Source organism: Schistocerca gregaria, chromosome X (genome assembly GCF_023897955.1).
Source record: "Schistocerca gregaria isolate iqSchGreg1 chromosome X, iqSchGreg1.2, whole genome shotgun sequence".
NCBI lineage: Eukaryota > Metazoa > Arthropoda > Insecta > Orthoptera > Acrididae > Schistocerca > Schistocerca gregaria.
This window is the reverse complement of record NC_064931.1, coordinates 829,331,793-829,354,493: the sequence shown is the minus strand read 5'-3', so window position 1 is coordinate 829,354,493 and position 22,701 is coordinate 829,331,793. Positions and strand designations below refer to the sequence as shown.

Genomic DNA, 22,701 nt, shown 5'->3' with positions numbered 1-22,701 from the left:
GTACAGACAAGCGGTTGCAACAAGTTTTAAGTTAAGTCTTGTTGCAACCAGTTGGCTGTGTTGTTGTTGTTGTGGTCTTCAGTCCTGAGACTGGTTTGATGGAAATCTCCGTGCTACTCTATTTTGTGCAAGCTTCTTCATCTCCCAGTACATACTGCAACCTACATCCTTCTGAATCTGCTTAGTGGATTCATCTCTTGGCCTCCTTCAACGATTTTTACCCTACACGCTACCCTCCAATACTAAATTGGTGATCCCTTGATGCCTCAGAACATGCCCTACCAACCGACCCCTTCTTCTAGCCAAGTTGTGGCACACATTCTTCTTCTCCCCCATTCTATTCAGTACCTCCCATTTGTTATGTGATCTACCCATCTAATCTTCAGCATTTTTCTGTAGCACCACATCTCAAAAGTTTCTATTTTCTTCTTGTGTAAACTACTTACCGTCCATATTTCACTTTCATATATGACTACACTAGACACAAATACTTTTAGTAACGACTTCCTGACACTTAAATCTATACCCGATGTTAATAAACAACTCTTCTAGAGAAACGCCTTCCTTGTCATTGCCTGTCTACATTTTATATCCTCTCTACTTCGACCATCATCAGTTATTTTGCTCCCCAAATAGCAAAACTAATCTACTACTTGAAGGGTCTCATTTCCTCATCTAACTCTCTCACCACGGCCCGATTTATTTCGACTACATTCCATTATCCTCGTTTTGGTTTTGTTGATGTTCACCTTATATCCTTCTTTCAAGACACTGTCCATTCACTTCAAGTGCTCTTCCAGGTCCTTTGCTGTCTCTGACAGAATTACAAAGTCATCGGCAAACCTAAAAGCTTTTATTTTTATTTCTTCTCCATGGATTTTAATTCCTACTATGAATTTTTCTTTTGTTTCCTTTACTGCTTGTTCAATATACAGATTGAATAACATCGGGGATAAGTTACAACCCTGTCTCACTCCCTTCCCAAAAACTGCTTCTCTTTCATGCCCTTCGACTCGTACAACAGCCGTCTGGTTTCTGTGCAAATTGTAAATAGCCTTTCGCTCCCTGTATTTGACCCCTGCCACCTTCAGAATTTGAAAGAGAATATTCCAGTCAACATTGTCAGAAGTTTTCTCTAGAAGTCTACAAATGCTAGAAACGTAGGTTTGCCTTTCCTTAATCTTTCTTCTAAAATAAGTCGTAGGGTCAGTATTGCCTCACGTTTTCCAACATTTCTACGAAAACCAAACTGATCTTCTCCGAGGTCGGCTTCTACCAGTTTTTCCATTCGTCTATAAAGAATTCGTGATAGTATTTTTCAGCCGTGACTTATTAAACTGATAGTTCGGTAATTTTCATATCTGTCAACACCTGGTTTCTTTAGGATTGGAATTATGATATTCTTCTTGAAGTCTGAGGGTATTTCGCCTGTCTCATTCATCTTGCTCACCAGACCGTAGAATTTTGTCAGGGCTGGCTCTCCCAAGACTATCAGTAGATGTAATGGAATGTTGTCTACTCACGGGGCCTTATTTCGTCTTAGGCCTTTCAGTGCTCTCTCAAACTCTTCACGCAGTCTCGTATCTCATCTTCAGCTACGTCCTCTTCCATTTCCATAATATTGTCCTCCAGTACATCACCCTTGTATAGACTCTCTGTATATTCCTTCCACCTTTCTGCTTTGTCTTCTTTGCTTAGGACTGGTTTTCCATCTAAGCTCTTGATATTCATACAAGAGTTTCTCTTTTCTCCAAAGGTCTTTAATTTTCCCGTAGGCAGTATCTATTTTACCACCAGTGATATTTGCCTCTACATCTTTATATTTGTCCTCTAGCCATCCCTGCTTAGCCATTTTGCACTTCCTATCGCTCTCATTTTTGAGACGTTTGTATTCCTTTTCGCCTGTTTCGTTTACTGCAGTTTTGTATTTTCTCCTATCATCATTTAAATTCAATATTTTTTTCTGTTACCCAAGGGTTTCTACTAGCCCTTGTCTTTTTACTTGCTTGACCCTCTGCTGCCTTTTTTCAGTTTATCCAGGTAACAAAGCCTTAAATTCCCATCTTTTTGCAGCTTCTTCAGTTTTAATCTACAGTTCATAACCAATAGATTGTGGTCAGAGGCCACATTTGCAACTGGAAATGTCTTAGAATTTAAAACCTGGTTCCTAAATCTCTGCCTTACCATTATATAATCTATCTGAAACCTTCCAGTGTCTCCAGGCCTCTTCCGTGTATACAACCTTCTTTCATGATTCTTGAACCAAGTGTTAGCTATGATGAAGTTATGTTCCAGGCGGCTTCCTCTTTCATTTCTTACCCCCACTCCATATTCACCTGCTACTTTTCCTTCTCTTCCTTTTACTAATATGGAATTCCACTCAGCCATGACTATTAAATTTTCATCTCCCTTCAATATCTGAATAATTTTTTCTTTCTCATCATACATTTCATCAATCGCTTCGTCATGTGAGAAGCTAGATGGCATATATACTTGTACTACTGTGGTAGGCGTGGGCTCCGTGTCTACCTTGGGTACAAAAATGCGTTCACTATGCTGTTCGTAGTGGTTTACTTGCACTCCTATTTTTTTATTCATTGTTAAACCTACTCCCGCATTACACCTATTTGATTTTGTATTTATAAACCTGGATTCTTCCTCCTGCTACCGAATTTCACTAATTCCCACTATATTTAACATTAACCTATCCTTTTCCCTTTTTAAATTTTCTAACCTACTTGCCCGATTAAGGTATCTGACATTCTAAGCCCCGACCCGTAGAATGCCAGTTTTCTTTCTCCTTGGATCTAAACAGGGGACTATTTTACCTGCGGAATGTTTTACCTAAGAAGACACCATCCTCATTTAACCATACAGTAAAGCTGCATTCCCTCTGGAAAAATTACTGCTGTAGTTTTCCCTTGCTTTCAGCCGTTCGCAGTACCAGCACAGGAAGGCCGTTTTGGTTAATGTTACAAGGCCAGATCAGTCAATCATTCAGACTACTGCCCCTACAACTACTGAAAAGGCTGCTGTCCCTCTTCAGGAACCACACGTTTGTCTGGCCTCTGAACAGATACCCCTTCGTTGTGGTTGCCCTACGGCACAGCTATCTGTATCGCTGAGGCGCCGGCCGTGGTGGCCGAGCGGTTCTAGGTGCTTCAGTCCGGACCCGCGTGACTGCTACTATTGCAGGTTCGAATCCGGCCTCGGGCATGGATATATGTGATGTCCTTAGGTTAGTTAGGTTTAAGTTGTTCTAAGTTCTAGGTGACTGATGACCTCAGATGCTAAGTCCCATAGTGCTGAGAGCCATGTGAATCACTTTTATCGCTGAGGCACGCTAGCCTCCCCACCAACGGCAAGGTCCATAGTTCACAGGAGTGCTGCATTATACAAATAATATGTCTATACGGCTGCTGCCTCACAACCGTGTTAAAAGAAGAAAAAATCCTTCTGTGTATCCACACTGAGAATAAAATGTCATTCAAGGTATCACTGTGTTAGTAGCCACTCCGGCCGTATTACCTAACAATTCCCACATCTCCACTTGGCTCCCTGACCCGTAGAGGCCTTGGCCAACATGGGCAGCTTTACTCCCAAATAATTATACTAAGTACTTATAGCATGTGACATGCTCTGAATGTTGGCCACTGATTTTGTAGTCAGATGCTATGAGGTTCTATATCTTCGTTATAGGCATGTCTTACATGTAACTACACCCAAAGTTGTCGTTCAGGTGTGGTTGCAAGGATTGGTTCTGTGGTGGGGGGGGGGGGGGGGGGGGAGGGCGAGGTCACTATTTTCCACTGTCTCTCTGTCTCCTGAATCCCAATAAAAACATACAAATTGCTGTCAACCCACATTTAATCTGTCACAGATGTCTAGCATTTTTAAAAAATAAAAACAATATGTAGAAAATTTTGTGATATTATTACAATAATTTGTTTACGTCAGTGGTCAGTGCAATGTTTTTTTTTCTTTTTTTTTAAGTGGTGATGACACGCTGCACCCTGCCCCCTCCACTCTTCCTTGGATCCACACCTGTTGCCACTCGTTACACCAGCTGAAAGTTGAGTATATTCTTTCTGAATTTCCTTACGATCGTTCGGGGACAATACTATCCTGTATGTAAGAGCGTCGTCAGCAAACAATGTTACAGTATTAGTGGTCCAGTCTGATAATTCGTTTGTGTACGTTGGGAACATTGGAGGTCCTATTACGCTTCCTAGGGCCACACCCGGTGACAACGTCTCTTTCTTAAAGTCAAATATTTGTAAAGAAAATCACATTTGCGCGAAGAAACTCGGTACGATCGTGTCTCGGTTAGTAGCGGCGTCGTGCTACGCTGTCGAAATGTAGGAAGAGGGAATGTACTTGTGGTTGGGCCGGTTGGTAATGCGTACCGACGCAGGGGTTGACCCAGAGCAGGCGCTGCCAGCCGAGGCAGTCGTAGAGCTGCGTGAAGTCGGTGCCCTTGCAGGCGCAGTTGGAGCGCAGCTCGGTGCCCAGGATGGCCAGCATGGCGTGCCGGCACTCGCTCGCCGGACCCGCGCACTTCTTCGTCACGCTGTCCACCGCGCACGACTGCTCGTACGTCTCCAGCCGGTTCCTGCAACACGCCCACAAACGTGTAGGCTGGCACACCGTTTCCTTATGCTGCCAACTGGAGAATAGACGGACCAGAACCCAGGACTACAGCTAGAAATCTCGAGGGGCTATCGATTACGTCGGCAACCTCTGAACAGTCTTCGGGTGAACTATGCTTACACTTGTAATAATTCTTCGATCATTCTATCTTGTGTTGCGTAAGACATAACATACCGGGTGATCAAAAAGTCTGTATAAATTTGAAAAATTAATAAACCAAAGATTGATGTAGATAGAGATGTAAAAATTGACACATATGCTTGGAATGACATGGGGTTTTATTAGAACCGAAATGCAGGATGGCGCTCCACCCCATATTGCTAGACGCGTGAAGGATCTCTTGCGCGCGTCGTTTAGTGGTGATCGTGTGCTCAGCCGCCACTTTCGTCATGCTTGGCCTCCCAGGTCCCCAGACCTCAGTCCGTGCGATTATTGGCTTTGGGGTTACCTGAAGTCGCAAGTGTATCGTGATTGACCGACATCTCTAGGGATGCTGAAAGACAACATCCGACGCCAATACCCAACCATAACTCCGGACATGCTTTACAGTGCTGTTCACAATATTATTCCTCGACTACAATTATTGTTGAGGAATGATGGTGGACATATTGAGCATTTCCTGTAAAGAACATCATCTTTGCTTTGTCTTACTTAGTTATGCTAATTATTGCTATTCTGATCAGATGAAGCGCCATCTGTCGGACATTTTTTTAACTTTTGGTTCTAATAAAACCCCATGTCATTCCAAGCATGTGTGTCAATTTGTACCTCTCTATCTACATTATTCCGTGATTTATTCAGTTTTCAAATTTATACTGACTTTTTGATCACCCGGTACAAGATTGAACAGCTAACAAGGATGAAGTGAGTCGATATGGGGAGAAAAGAAATTTATTGTAACTCTTCAGGCTTTCCCGGCGAGATCTTGACAAGTGGAAAATCGGGTCTACTGCCGGATGTTTGTGTCGCTCTGGCACAATATTTCGGCCGCGTAACATGCTGCTTGTAAACACCAGAGGCACACAAGACTCGGACAGGCAACAAAAGCTGCCATAGCGGAGCACTGTCAGGAGTTCAGCCACTCAATGGACTACAACAAAACCAAAGCTGTGACACAGACGCCAAGATTTTGGGACAGTGTCAGAAAGGAGGCCATCGAGATCAAGGTCACTGACAACCTAATAAACTGAGACAGCGGCTACCGGCTCAGCTCGACGTGGAGTCCGTCTCTGGAGCTTATTACGGTGCAACGAAATGAACCTAAAAACTCCTCAAGAAGTAGTAACACTGCAGGAGTAGCGCCAGGCGGGTGCGGACCGCGAACGCAACTCCCGACGCAGGACTGGCCTCTGACGGCCGCCACGACCGCAGATGATGGACGAGCCGAGCACGGACGACCGTCGGAGCACCAGGGAAGTGCCAACACCGCAGGATCAGCGCCAGGCGGGCGCGGACCGCAAATGCAGCGCCCAACAAAGGACAGGTCTCAGACATCACTTTCATTCATATGTCAGCATGCAGGCGGTGGAGACAGGTCTCAGAGAGCTGCCACAGATGGAGACCAACTCGGGCGCGGACGTCTGAGGAAGCACCGGGGAAGAAACAACACCTTACAAGCAGCGCTAGGCGGGCGCGGACCGTGAACAGAGCCCCCGACGCAAGACGGGCATCAGACAGCTGCCACAACTGCAGATGGTGGACTAGGCGGGCGCGGACGTCCGTCGGAGCACCAGGGAAGTGCCAGCAACTTGGGAGCAGCGCCAAGCAGGTGCGGACAACGAACGGAACGCCACATGCGGGTCCGGCCCCAGACAACTGCCACGACCACAGATGGTGGACGAAACGGGCGCGGACGTCCGTCGGAGCACCAGGGAGGGGTTAAAAACCTCAGGAGCAGCACCTGGCGGGCGCCGACTGCGAACGGAACACCCGACACAGGACAGGCCTCAGAGAGCTGCCACAGATGGCGCCCAAGTCGGGCGTGGGCGTCCAAGGGAACACATTACAAGCAGCGCCAGGCGGGCGTTGACGGCAAAGAGAGCACCCAGCGCCTTCTGGGCATAAATACTGGACAAGATCCTCCAACACGGCAGTCTCAGGTAGCACCTGAAGAAGGCAACGAGTTACGTGGCCGAAATATTGTGCCAGAGCGACACAAACATCCGGCAGTAGACCCGATTTTCCACATGTCAAGAAATTTATTGTCCACCTCAATAAAAGAAGGGAAAGTGTGGTGGGATTTTTCCTGCTGCGTCAAGGAATAGTTAATGAAGGGCAATGTAGGGAGTAAAATTTGTAGAGAGAGTTCAAAGTTTGACTACAGTACAGAGATTCAAGTGCATGTAGATAGCAATAATTAGTCAGAGATGAAGAGACTTGCAGAGGATAGACTAGGATGGAGAGGTGCATCAAACCAGCTTTTGGACTGAAAACCACGACCACAACAACAAGGCATTTTGTACTGCACTGACATAAAAAATGAGTTTTATTTTTATTCTGTGTGGGGGCTATGATTCAACTTACTTGTAACTGATAGAACCGAACGCCACCTCATACTCCCACATATGATTTTTAAGGAAATTGCGTAGTCACTTCATTTTAAAGTGAGGGTTGGCAGGGACACTGAATCCTCGATTCGTTTGTCGTTACCAGTGAAGGTGTCTTGGCCCGCTCTTGATGTTGCTTAATTTTACGATGGCTTAGATTAGTGGTTGGATCATGTTAGGTCTTTATTGTAGTTAGTACATGTGTTTAACTGTTCCTCAGCACATGTGTGTTTCTTATGATAAAGGTTGCTATACATTTATGAGAGTCATAGATGACCAGGTGTGGTTTGATAACACGGAGGGTGCGGTGGTAAAGACAGTCCATCTGAACTGTATCCAGAACGAGTAAACATGTCTAAGTGAGGTTTTTAGCGTACAATGTGGCGAGTTTTCGATGTACTCAAGTAATATTTAAGGTTTGTAGCTGCCGAATTATGATATCGACCTTTGAAATGGCGATATATAATTTTTATGTGGCATTGTAAAGAACCTCCGAAATTAGGGTCAAAGACATAACATGTGTGGAACTCGATCGAATAGTAACGGGATAGCACCTCAAACCACTGTCTCACCGTCTGGGGAAGACGCCCCACAAATTTCTGCCATACTATAACAAATGTGACAAAACACAGGACCCAGTTACGGCTTGTCCATTTATTATTGTGACTGTAATGTCAAGTGCCCAAAATGTTGACCATAAAGCGGTTCTGAACAAATAGTAGTGCTCTTTGAATTTCATCTGCAATTATAGCAGCACAGCGCTGTGCTGTTCCATGTTTTCTGGAGTCGTCCGTGTTTCCCTACAGACGTCTAGTTTTTAATGTCCCTGCAGGTAAAAGTTCAGAGGTGTTAAGTCTGGAGAATGAGCAAATTTATGTTTCCCGAACAACCGATCGAACTCTCTCGCCATGTTCTGTTAAGAAGGTATGTAAACACCTGTGTGGAGTGAAGGTAACATTAGTCATGTTCGTACCATATGCCTGTTATTGCCATTGGGATGTTTGTCAATGACTGCGGTAGCATATTTTTGGCAGCTGTGGATACTTGCGGCTGTTTAGAGTCCCATCATAAAACAGGCTGTAATATGGCGATTTCGTCAACGTGGAATTTTAACTTTAACTTATCAGTAGTGCATATTCCGAAATTTGATACAACCGTAGTCTGTTAATGATGCCTCATCCATAAGCAAAATGTTGGATAGAAACACCGTATGACTTTGTAACTTTGTATAAGACGCGATCAAAAAATTTCCGTTCGAAGGCGGTACAGTCCAGGATCGGTATGTCAATCAGATCAAATCGCCTTCAGCATTGAAGCAATCATCCCAACAATGCACTAGGTTAAAGATACCCGTTTTGTAAAACGCCCTGTCCTGCTGCGTGAAGAAGTCCATAACTGTCTGCTGCATATCCTCGTTCAAAAGGAATCGGCCTTTTTGGAGGGACCGAAGGCATGAGAATCGCAAGGGGAGAGATCAAGGGTGTAGGGCGTATGCTCAGGTATCTCCATATGAGCTGCCGTAACTTCTGCATTGCGAGATTTGCGATATGCGGACTTGCGTCTTGTGTCGAATCGTCACCAACACGGAACTTGGCGCACTATTCCACAGTGGTGGTTTTCGGCAGACACATTCTTCATTCCCCAATGGATGTCTACCGGTTTGCTCCTTTGGCAGCCAAGAAAAGAATAACAGCACGATGGTCCTGTTTGGACACATTTAGTAATATCGTCGCCATAGATTTATCGCACGCACGTCGCAAAGACACAAATGCTACACTAGTCGTTTGCCTAAATGTCACTACTATATCCACGCATCACAGTCGCGTTACTTTAAGTATAAGTTACAGCAACGGCCTCAAACGGAAAATTTGCGATCGCCCCTTACAATTTTCTTAGACATTCTTCAGAGATCTGCAACCGGTTTCAAAAGTTGCTGTTATGAAGCTGTTGATAGAGCGAAAGGCGGTGAACATACTCGTAAATGCACTGGAATGTAATATTCACAGAACAGTCCTTTAGCTGATCCCACTCGCACACTGAAGATGCTTCGTAGAGACACTAAGGTTATGTTAACACTGCTAAAATTTTCGTTATATCTGTCTTAGCAGTTGCTGATCTTTATTGTTGGCATAGTTTATTCTTGAGACCCTCAGCTTCTTTAAAAATTTTCATAAAGCGTGCAAAGACAAAACGCAAGAACTTGGCACCACTAGAATACGTTACATCATACAAACGTAGCGCTGTTTAAAATCTTTGGCAACATTCGCCATAAAGAGTAGGGCAGGCGTTTCTGGGAAATCTCATCTTGAGGGTGGAAATGTGGTTTGTGGTGCTGTTATCTTGTTACTTACTGTTTTGTATTTGAAATCCTATTCAAAGGTTCTTTCTAATGCTACAAAATATTTTACAGTTCCATTAAAAAACCTCTGTGTTATAATTCGGCAATTATAAATGTTGTAAATTACTGGAGTAAGTCAGAAAATTCGCCGTATTGGATGGTGTAATTTAGGGTAACTGCACAAACGTATGTGATCTGTATATGTATTTGGGGTGGCCTGTCTTAGTTTCCTCATCCTGTAGCCAAACATATTACAAAAATGGACGTGACTACGAATGTACTTACGTATCTTCCAAATCTCCTCCTAAACCACTAGATCGATTTCACCTAAGCTTCGTAGACATATCACCTACTGTCTGGAAAGAATCGCTGCGGGATAAGAACCAGCCCCATGTCAAAGGGGCGGGGTGGGGATGAAAAAGAAGTGCAGGCCATTACGCGCGAATACCCCCAGAGCTTATTCACCCAATGTTTGAGAATGAGAACGCTTCGTGACTTGCAACAAACTTTACACATAATTTGAAACCTTAACGAAACTTTTTCTCGCTAACAACCAACAAAAAATAACGAAAGGAAAAAAAATCGCTTACTACATTTTCGCTGTTAAGGTACAGAACTGGCGAAACAGGCGTGACATTTTACTTTATTGCTTCTTTACTATTAACTGTATTCACGAAAACTTTTTCAGACAGTATTTACATATACCACTGAATGTACCTGCAAAATTGTATCATTGTAAATACATAGTTCATGAGATATGACGCTGTAAACACCAAGATAAGTGAAAACTGTGTCTTCCTGCTTGATGTTTAAATTTATTGTTAGTTTGCTATTTACTCCATTCGGAACAAATTTCGCACATAGTATCCGTATATGCCTATAAATGCACCTACAAAATTATATCACTGAAACATACGTAGTTAGGGGAAACTCCAGGGCGAAATTCGCTAGCGATACAGGTGAAATATGTGTACAGATATGTCCAAAATGCATTAAATATATGTGAAATACATATGACAAGTGCGTATTCTGGAAAAGCAGTGGACGAAGAATCGTTGTAAACTTCTGGACAGATTTCAATCAAACTTGGTACACATATTACTTACTCCCACATCTGGAATGTAGGGTAAGAACCAACAACTTCCTATTGGGGTGGGGTTGATGACGTGGAGAAGGAAGGGAGAGGAAGAGATGGACAGACTGAGAAGGGGAAGGAAGACATGGACACAGGTATTAAGGGGGGGAGGGGGTTGGACAGAGAGAGATGGAGCGGGATATGGACAGAGAAAGGGAAGAGGACGTGATGGACACAGAGAGGGGGAGGAGGAGATGGACAGAGTGAGAACGAGGAGGAGATGGTTTGTGAGATATGGGAGGAGGGGAGAGAGGAGGCAGGAGAAGATGGACTCAGAGTGGCGATGAGGAGGTGGACAGTGGGGGAAGGAACAGATGGACAGTGGGGGAAGGAACAGATGGACAGAGGAGGAGGGGCAGATGAACAGAGAGAATGGGAAGGAAGAGATGGACAAAGAGAGGAGGGAATAACATCTGGATTGAGAGAAGGGCAGAACGAGTTGAAAACAGAGTGGAGAGTGGAGGAAGCGGACAGGGAGAGGGAGGAGAAGGGAGATGGAAGAGCTGCAGTAATAGAAATGGAAGAAATACATACCCGCACAACGCTGGGTGCACACTCATTAATGAATACAGTAAATAAACAGCACAGCCAGTGATTTCACAGCTGCTGTTGAAATGTGCAGCTGGCTGAGTGGCAGACAGTTATTTCTGGCACTCCTGCAGGACGACCAAACTATAGCTCTCCCGATAAATGTTTCCAGCTTTTCGTGAGAACGTAAAATAGCAAAGAAGTTGTTACAAAAATATCCGAAACCAGCCCACACACGAGAAAACTCTGCTCAAGTGAAACATTGCCTCCAGGAACACCAACAAATTCTCAACGCGTATTAAATGTGAACTAAGAGATCTACATCTACACCCAAATTCTTCAAACCGGAAGGAAGTCCATGGCAGAGGGTATTTCCCTTTATAGCGTGTATTATCTTTTATTCCCTGTTCACACCCGCATGGAGGCGAGATGAAAAATGGCTGCTTAAATGCGGGCTACACACTGAAGTGACAAAAGTCATGGGTTAGCGGTATGCACAAATACAGATGAAGGTAGTACCACGCACACAAGGTATAAAAGGACAGAGCCTTGGCGGTGCCGTCATTTGTACTCAGGCGATTCGCGTGAAAAGTTTTCCGACGTGGTTATGGGCGCATGATCGAAATTAACAGACTCTGAACGTGGAATGGTTGTTGAAGCTAGGTGCGTGGGACATTCCATTTCTGAAATCGTTAGGGAATTCTGTTTTCTGAGATCCACAGTGTCAAGAGTGCCTCGAGAATACCGAATTTCAGGTATTATCTCTCACCACGGACAAAGCAGTGGCTGATGGCCTTCTCTTGACGATCGAGAGCAGCGACGTTTGTGTAGAATTGTCAGTGCTAACAGAGAAGCAACACGGTGTGATATAACCGCAGAAATCAGTGTGGGACGAACGACGAACGTATCCGTTACGACAGATCGGCTGAATCTGGCGTCAATTGGCTATGGAAGCAGACGACCGACGCGAGTGCCTTCGCTAACAGCATGACATCGCCTGCAGCGCACTTCCTGGACTCGTGACCATTTCGATTGCACCAAGACAACTGGAAAACCATGTCCTGGTCAGATGAGTCCCGATTTCAGTTGGTAAGAGCTGATGGTAGGATTCGAGTGTGGCGCAGACCCCACGCATCCATGGACCCAAGCTGTCAATAAGGCACTGTGCAAGCTGGCGGTGGCTCCATAATGGTATGGGCTGTGTTTACATGGAATGGACTGGGTGCTCTGCTCCAACTGAACCCCTCATTGACTGGAAATGGTTATGTTCGTCTACTGGAAAAGTGTTTGTAGCCATTTATGGACTTTAAGTTCCCAAACAACGATGGAATTTTCGTCGGGCCATAGTTGTTCGTGACTGGCTTGAAGTACATTCTGTACAATTCGAGCGAATCTCCTTATGTCAGCCTTTATACATTTTGTTACGGAACCTCGACTGCTCAGTACAGAATGTCGAATCAAAACACCTTTCAACCGTCTAAACTTCCAATTGTTATTTTATTGTGCAACCAGCTTCTGCGATAGATTAAGCCATCTTCAGGCTCCCTGAGTAACGTGCACGAAGACTCACACCTCTGGTCCAGTCGAAATAGGAGCCAGCATTCAATGACTGGTATCCATAGATATTTGACATAGCGATACACTTGCTGACTGTTAATTCGAGCGAACGATATGGCTACCAAGATCTTCCGGCATGAATCCTATCGAACATTTATTGGACATAATCGAGAGGTCAGTTCGAACAGGAAATCCTGCACTGGCAACAATTTCGTAATTATGGACGGCTACAGAGGCAGCATGGCTCAATATTTCTGCAGGGGACTTCCAACGACTTGTTGAGTCCTTGCCGTGTCGAGTGGCTGCAGTACACCGAGCCGAAGGAGGTCCGACGCGATGTTAGGACGTATCCCATGACTTTTGTCACGTCAGTGTCATTAGCTTTGTTTTGTCACCGCGCTACCAACGGAGTGATACGAAAGACGCTATAGTATATTTTTCATCCTTCACTTTACACTGGTTCGTGAACCTTTTAAAGTAAGCTTTCGTACGATAATTGATGTCTATCTCCGTGTGATATTTGTAATTCTTCATTCCCCCCACCTCTTTTAGAAAGTCAAACAAACCAGGGACGCGCTGCCGTTCTTTGTGTAAGTTCAATAACTCTTGTTAGCCTTACTTAGTATGGGTCTCACACACTTGAGAAGTATTCTAGGATGTTTCTCATGTATATGTTATATGCCATCTCTTTCCTAGCTTGACTACATGTTACCACTATCGTGTCAGTGAAACAACATCTGCCATCTGTTTTACCTATAACTGATCTTATGTGACTATTCCAGTTCATATACTTGCAAATTGTTACACCCTGGTATTAACACGAGTTGACTGATTTTAATTGTGTCTCTTTAAGATTGTAGACATCGCGCTTTTTTTTTAACTTATTGTGGAGTGCACAATTTTATATTTCTGAACATTTAAAGATTATCGCGATAGAGAAATATTAAAAAGATGCTGTTTGTTATACATGAATTAAAACTACCAGTTTAACACGCCCGTATTCAGTTCTACCTGTGGTTTCCAGTTGACGTCGAATCAGAACATTTGGAGCCTCAGGTGAGTTTTGGTTCAGTCCGTTCAAGCGTATGAACCCACAGAGCAAATGTCATCACGCATCAGAAAAGCCTCATCAGTATAATGAAAAGCTGTTGCATCCTCTTAAGGCTGATGTTTGGACCCAATATTCGGTTCAGTTTGAGTACGGCCACCGTGTGATTATGAAAACCTTGCTTTTCCCTTACTGCACGAAAAAGTGGTTATATGCGGCTAAATCTAAGGAGTGACGAGCCAAAAAATCAAAGCTCCGTCAACTTCGACGACATTAGAGGTAGAACACTACCTCATTTGGAGGAGGTCGAGAAATGAGTCATCTGTGCCCTATTGAAAGAAACATTCTAAAATTGGTCCGAAGAGATATCGATAAAACATAACTGGAAGTGGCAAGGAGATTACAACTGTACTAGCTAACGAGTGTAACGTATACCAGTGAATCATTCATCGGATACCCAACAGAGTATTTCAGGAAAACCGGTTGAAGTAAAGAAGTTAGCGCCGGTCACGTGTCCAAGGGTTGACAACACTATTTAAAGTACACAACAGAGGGTAGTGAAACTCCTTACAAAAAACTCCCAAAAAAACCTAAATCAGGATGGCCGGACGCGGGATTAAACCGTCGTCATCCCGAATGCGAGTCCAGTGTCTAACCACTACGCCACCTCGCTCTGTGGGAGCTGTGTTAAGCGTATCTGTTAAGTATAGGTGACTTAAATTACAAGATCCACAGTTCGGCCCTAAGCGTCGATCGAACGCCGCGTCTTCCTCTGCCTCTGGTATCATCTGATGCTTTATGGTGGTGTGTGATTTCAGCAGACCCCTATCCCAGCTGTTGATAGCTTTCTGAGCCTTGGAGTCACCACTTCTCATTCAAGTAACTCCTCGCTTGGTGACACGAGGCTGAGTGTACCCCATTCCGGACCTGACAACGGAATGTACCTGTTGGACAGGGAGTTTCTCAGCATGGCAGCCATGCATACAGACCGCTTAGTTACGTAAGCGGAGAGGTGTAGTGTCATCTTTCGTGTTGTATGGTGATGAGACAAGGGAGACCCCACAAGGTCCATTCCTTTCGAACAACAGCAAGCCGGTGTGCCATGGACAGAACGCCATCAGCAGTATCACGTTTCTTCACACCACGACACACTGCAAGGAGTTTTGGAATATAACTCAGGACATAGGTGCAAAGATTAGTGTTCAGCAGTCTTGTGCTACCATCTCTCCTTCTCTTGCCGGGCAAATAATGGAGGTGATAATTTCTACCGCAACTGCATGTCGACCCGGCTAACTGAGAGTGAAGCATCACTGTACAAGTGTGCGTTAGCGATCTCGAGGTACCGTCATCTCTGTTTGGTCGGTTGAGGAAGAACAGGCGGTGGTTCACTGTTTCTGACCACACAAATTTCCTGTGTTAAATAATAAACCTCTCCACAGCGTGTTATTTTCGAAAAACATGACGCACCTAAAAAGAGTGTGATTTGCACGTCAGATCTGGATGTTAAGTTTGCCGGTCCTTTGGTACTTTCCAAGATTAAGAGCAACATATTGGCATTGTGTTTCATCCCCTCCCTTTTTGTCTAATCATCATTCATAAAACAGACACGATATTGTAATCGGTGCTCAGTCGTCAGATTAACTTTGATTTTGACATCCACACTTCAAGGGAAACTGCCAATGTGTGGCAAGAAAGATAATTTTACGAGGATTTCTGCACAGATACTTCGTCCACTTCTAGGTTACACGGCGAAATGAGACAGAGGGCATCCAAACCAGAGCACATACATCGATAAAGAAGAAGAACGAGAACGAGGAGGAGGAGGGAGAGGAATTGGAGGATGAAGAGGAGGGAGATAGCAGGAGTATAAAGACGAAGGCTAAATAATACCTTACAGTAAACGACGTGTGAAGGCTAACGTTCTTATAAAAATATTTGTCTCTGCAAAAGATTTGATGATGGGAGAGACTGGTGGTTTTCTGAACCACTGATGCCTCGTTTCGTTTGTAATTACTATTGAGTGTCTGTAATTAAATTTGTTTAAAGTTTGAAATTATTCGCAAACAAACAAAATGAAAGTGCCGGCAGCGACTGGGAGCGGTGTATGCCCGTTGTGAGAAAAATACGTTATTATTTTCAGATGAGAAGATGTACATTTATTTATTGGCGCATTCGGAAACGGAAAAAGAGGGCATGTGTGTCTTTCTGCAGGCGGACAGTAACGCTGAAATCAAAAATAAAATGTTTGTCCTTTTCATCATTCTTCACTTTTTATCTAGCAAGTATGTGATACGGGAGTCATGTTGCGCAAATCCTGTAACCTCAGATTACGTATATACATTCAAATGTCTTTTCGTAATGAGTTCGCACGGTTTTCTTATTCTGTCAGCTCTACATATTCCTCAAGCAAATTTTTCCCAGAAGATGTGATGGTGATTCAGTGCTACATTATTTTCTTATTGTTACTGTCGTGTTCCTACCCATCTTTGAAAACCGTAAATGTAATGAACAATTTCTCCGAGCAATGCTATATGTTACTTCATATTCAAAATGGAATTTAACTTTCGATAATAAGCCCTAGTCCTTTACCGAGATAGTATTATGAATGTGTTACTTGTAGTCGGAAGAAACCGTTTTATTAACTTCAAAGGAGAATGCTTTTCATGAGATATATCACTGGCAGCAGCAAATCATGCGAGGTCCTAATAATGCCATAATTAAATTGTGAATAGTTTCCAACAAAGGTCACATGATAGTAAAGGCTAGGGCGATATTTCTCTTCTGAAACGACATCATGAATTATGACTTGCTTAATCGTTAAGAATGAGGAACAACGAGAATAACTTAGTACTGTGAAATTTTCCGTTTTCATAGAAAAAAGTTCGAACGGACGATCACCTATGTTATGGCAAAGTATACACGAAAGAACAAAGGTTTTATTCCGCGGAGACATGAGGGCTAGCAAGAGCTCTAAAGACGCGGCCACGAAGTTGGCGGCAGGTTCCCATCTGTGTGTCGCACACAAAGTGCTTCGCTTTTCCGGTCGGGAGGAGTCGGGGGAATGGGAAGACGAAGATATTGGACATCTCCTTCCAGTCACGATGTATCCCTGCAGTCCAATGTGCTGGAACTCATTTGCAGAGAAACTTGCTAAACAAAGCGTGTACAAACACTTGCCTAGTTTAATGACCTGCTGCGTTGTCTGTTCGAGTGGAGTGGTTGCAAAACTTAGTGTATTACGGGTCCCTCCCGGTGATGTCTCCGAACTGCTCAAAGCAGATTTCGAATGGACTACACGATTTCGAATGGACTACACGGCTCTGTTACGCATAGTGACAACGGACATAGCTATTGTAATAGTCGATTAATGTTTAAAGAACACAATCTAAGAAAAAAAATGGTACGTACGATCTTTGTAATCGACATGTCTGTGGGTAGTTGCTTGTGTTTCCCCGTTATCTTTGGTGATGAATTTAATGAAATTTTGTATGAAATGTTTACGATGTAGATGCGTTTGTTGCATTAAAGTGTCATCAGGGCGTTGTATATCTATCGGGAGCACACGAGAATTAGCGAAAATAATCCATATACATTCTTCAATCACTTAAAGAACGATAACCACAACGTCGTACGAATGGAGCTGGCAATGAAAATTTTACACTTATTACCTAAAGGATTAGAACGAATGTACTTGAACAGATAGAAACTTACATACACACAATACAACTCTCTGACGACATTTTAAATGAACAAAGGTATTTAAAACATAAACATTTCATACAAAATTCGTAACCAAAGATAATGGATTGCCACAGACAACTACCCACAGACTTATCGATTACAAAGATCACACATACAGTCTGAAATGATAACGTCAACACACCATAGCAATTGCAAACATTTAGTACCTTTGTAAAATCAGTCAAATCTGATGAAAAACCTCAAATTATAAAAATTACAAGAGACAACCGTTAATAACAGGAGCAAACCACAAAACAGCTTGTAGCATAAGAGTCCTAAACCTTCATCACTTTGTAATACAATACAGTACTGAGTGATAGCTACCACTAATGATATATAGGGTCGTATGTGTCAAATCTGTATATTATTAAGCAAAATTTTAATCAAATAAAATTTTATGTAACTTCTGCAGATGCCAATCTAGCCGAAATGGATTCATCACAATAAATACATTATTGAATTAATGTAGCAGCAATCAGGATTTTTTACATAATGCCTCTGATATATATCTTCTATGCTGCGCGCCCACTGGATTGTAAAGTACTAGAAATGTTTCGCGTCTTATTAAAGCCCATGAGAAATTATTATAAGGATTTATAAAGAGTATAACCTTACTGATTACTACGGCTATGCAAATTCGTACCTCTGTAAGGAGCAGCTGATAAAATGCTGAAATCGTCAAATAAGCTCTAAAGCATCTTAATACGTACGTATACATGGTAAATCAGAACACCAACGACAAAATTTCGTAGGTTGTTCAGGAATATTTTCTGAGTATTTTGATGTAATGGATCCGTGGTCTCCAGGGGTTCGTTCCAGAAAATCTTGAAACTATCGTCCACGAACTACGGGCATGTTTCCGATGTGGTGGCTTGCATGCCTAAACAATACATATAGCCGTTCCATAAGTGCAACCACGCCGAAGAGGTTATTTTGAACGACCCATACTAAGAGTGCAGCCGTTTCAGTAGTTTCAGAGGCACACTATAGATTACTGACGATCTGTTCTTGTAAAATTGACGTACATGGCCTAGCTACGTTGGTATTGCGCACGGCTGAAAGCAAGAGGAAACGACAGCTGTTAGTTTTCCCAGGGCATGCAGCGCTACAGAATGGTCTGATGATGGCATCGTCCAGTGAATTTAGAAAGAGATATGGATTCCTTTAAGTTAGATACTGTGGGAATCAATAAATTGCGATGACAGAACAACAGTACGTCCGCTCAGGTGTGTACAAAGTTATCAATAAAAAACCAGAATGGGTAATTCAATACCAAGTCTAACAATGATCAAGAATATAGAAGCGCAGGTAAGCTACAGAGAAGAACAGTGAACGCACTATCGTAACAAAGGTAGATATAAAGCAACACTCGCCACAGTAGGACAAATTTATATGTTTACAAGCCCAGCAGATGAGCACACTCAAAGAATCTGCGGTGAGATAAAATAAATTATTCAGATTGTTAAGGGGGACGGAAAGTTAATTTTTGACAGGAATTTGATGATGGAAAAAGGGAAACGAGGAAAAATAGTGGGAAAATGGACTATGGTGAAAGGAATGAAAAGGAACGCCGCCTGATCCAATTCGGGGTAGTGCACATTTCAGTCATTCTTAACGATGTTAAGAACTGTTAAATTCTAAGGGGGATGAAGATTTTGACTAAAAGTTATTGGTAATAAACTATAAATTAAAACTGAAGAAACTGCAGAACCATTAGACATTAGGGAGATGGAACGTGGATAAAATGACAGAATCAGAAGTTATCGGAGTTTCAGAAGGAGCATTTGGTAATGACTGACTGCAACAGAGGAAATCAGTACTATAGAGGAAGATTGGGTAATTTTGAGAGATGAACTAGTTAAGTCAGTAGAGGACCTAATCAGCAAAAATACAATGACCCTTCGTTCACACACGAGATATTGAATTGGCTAGGGCATAAATACAAGGCTGTGGAAGCACGTGTGACTACAACAAAGATAGACGTCGCCAATATTAAAATTAAATGAACGTTCGGACAAAAGTGAAGCACCTGTATAAATGTTAAGAGCTCAGATGGCAGTCTAATATCAAGCAAAGACGCAGAGGCTGCAGGTGAACGGAATATATAGAAAGTCTATGCAAGGTAACGAACACAATTTTATAGAAACGGAAGAGGCAGTAGAAGCAGATGAGATGGCGAAAAACTTGACAGAGTACTCAAAAGACCTAAGTGGAAACAAGGCCCCAGGAGTAGATGAGATTCTTTCAAAATTATTGAGAGCCTTATAAGAGCCAGCCACGATAAAGCTATTCCACCTGCTATGCAAGTTTTTGAGACAGGCAAACTGTCCTCAAACTTTAAGAAGAATATGATAACTCCACCTTCAGAGAAGGAATCTGAAGGCAGGTGTGAATATTACCGAACCATTAGTTTACTAAATCATAGTTGATAATTACTGACTCGACTTATTTACAGAAGAGTGGAAAAACTGATGGAAGTCGACCTCGGGGAAGATCACTTTTGGGTTCCGGAGAACTGTGGGAACACGCGAGACAATACTGACCCTACGACTTATCTTCGAATTAAAGAAAGGCAAACGTACGTTTAAAACACTACATCTAGATCTACGTCTACATCTACGTCCATATTCCCCAAGCAACACTGTGGTGTGTGGCGGAGTGTACTCTGCGTACCACTGCCAGTTCACCCTTTCCTCTCCCAGCTCGAGGGAGGAACAACCGTCGGTAAGCCTCCGTTTAGGCTCGAATCTCTTTACATTTATCTTCCTAGTCTTTTCGAGACATACACGTAGGAAGATGCAATATTTTTGTTGATTCTTCTAGGAAAATACGCTCTCGGAACTTCAGTATACCACACCGTGATGCAGAACGCCTCTCTTACAGCGTATGCCACTGGAGTTGGTTGATCATCTCTGTGACGCTTTTGAACTTACCAAACGAACTTGTAACGAAACGCGCTACTCTTCTTTCGATCTTCTCTATTTCCTTTATCAATTCTGTCTGGGCCGGCCAGGGTGGCCGAGCGGTTGTAGGCGCTTCAGTCTGGAACCGCACGCCCGATACGGTCGCAGGTTTGAATCCTGCCTCGCGCATGGATATGTGTTATTTAGGTTTAAGTAGTTCTAAGTCTAGGGGACTGATGACCTCAGAAGTTAGGTTCCATAGTTCTCAGAGCCATTTGAACCATTTGAATCCCGTCCGGTGCGGATCCCATACTGTCGAGCAATGCTGAAGTACTGGTCGAACAAGAGTTTTGTAAGTTACCTCCTTTTTTGATGGCCTACATTGCCTGAGGAATCTCCCAATGAATCTCAGTCTTGCATCTACTTTTCCTGCGATTAGTTTTCTGTGGTCGTTCCACTTTAAATAGCTCCGGAATAATAAAGATATTTTAAGGAAGATATTTTATGGAAGTAACTAGAAAATTGGAGAAAGCTTTTGACAATTTGACTTGAATACACTATTTGAAATTCTTAAGCAGCAAAGATAAAATACAGGTAACGAAAAGTTATCTGCAGTTTGTGCAGAAATTAGTCGGCGGGTCTAAGAGTCGAAGGACATGAAAGGAAAGCAGAATATAGTTGAGAAGGGAGTGAGATAAGGTCGTAGCCCATCCGAGTGTTGTTCAGTCTGCACACAGAGAAACTTGAAAGGGAACAAAGGTGTATTCTGAAATGGAGTTAAAAAGGGAGGAATAAAAGTTTTAAGGTTAGCTGACGATACTGTAATACTGTAAGAGACGGTAAAGGTCATAGAAGAGCAGTTGAATAGATAGTGTCCTCCAACGAGATTATATGATAAACACAACCAAAAGGAAAACAAGGGAAACGGAACGTACTCTAATGAAATCGGGCGATGCCGAAGGCATTGGATTAGCAAACGAGGCACTAAAAGTAGAATATCTGTTTTCCTATTTGGCCCTAAAAATACCTGATGATGGCCCAAATACAGAGGATATGAAATGAAGAATGGCAACAGCAACAAATAAATTTCTGAAAAAGAGAAGTTTGTTAATATAAAATGTAAATTTGCATACGTGTAATATGTTCGCAGTTGCGAATATGGGCAGTCCCAAAGTGTAGAATGGAGTGACAACATTGAAAATTCGTGCGTTAACAGTGATACACAGTAGTATGGCTAGGATTACTGATGAACAAAATTGTTCAAATGGCTCTGAGCACTATGGGACTTAACATCTGAGGTCATCAGTCCCCTAGAACTTAGAACTACTTAAACCTAACTAACCTAAGGACATCACATACATCCATGTTCGAGGCAGGATTCGAACATGCGACCGTAGCGTTCGCGCGGTTCGAGACCGAAGCGCCTAGAACCACTCGGCCACTCCGGCCGGCAGTGATGAACAGTTGTCGATATGCATGTCATGTATGCGTAACCGAAGGAACCGGGATTCGAACCAGGGACTCGAACCTGGATTTCCAACTTGTCGTCAGTGGTCATCTTAACCATTTCGGCTGTCCGTGCACACTTGACAGACAGGCCCAAACTTTCATATGTCGTCGTCCATGTGCCATTAACTGCACTCATACACTTACTGTGATCTCTTACAGGAGAGACATTTGATCGAGAATAGCTAGCCTAGTTTCAGCGGATAAATACTATATTGCAGTGCCTGTGTTTGTAAGAAGTATTCCTTCGGACATGCATACATGACGTCACTATCGATAACCGTTCATCAGTAAACTTATCCATACTGCAGTGTATCCCTGTTAAAGCACAACAACCTGAGACAGAAGAGAGCAGCTCAGAGCGGAAGCTTGAGGGTGAGGAGTAGAGAGGGCAACACTGTTGTCAAAAGCCAGAATCGTGAGTGGATGGAAAAAATTCGTTTGAACGAACGCCGTTTCGAATAAGTAGGACTGCTACATCTTCGATACGTTATTGCATAGCCTTTGTTGTTCAGAAGCACGGGGCAAAGTTCCGGCGGACCTGCACCGCGACGACTACAGCTGTTATGAAATTCATTAAATGTATTCGGATTTGCGAATATGGACAACCATCAGCTGTATAATGGAAAGACGTCAAAGACCGGACCGGTACTTGAACGTTTATCGCGAGCAGCCTCCTTACCATTAGGCTATCCGAGCACAACTCGCTGCCAGGCGCAAACTTCCACATGTCGTCAACCATGTGTCTA

At 43.2% G+C, this 22,701-nt stretch overlaps 1 protein-coding gene across 1 annotated transcript in view; it reads right to left on the bottom strand.

Annotated features, from left to right (window-relative positions):
• LOC126298556 (uncharacterized) overlaps positions 1-22,701 on the bottom strand; it is a 902,811-nt gene that overhangs the window by 191,268 nt on the left and 688,842 nt on the right. The window contains exon 7 of the mRNA XM_049989913.1: positions 4,407-4,612. Within this exon, the coding sequence (XP_049845870.1) occupies positions 4,407-4,612 (206 nt within the window). The remainder of the gene's footprint in view (positions 1-4,406; positions 4,613-22,701) is intronic.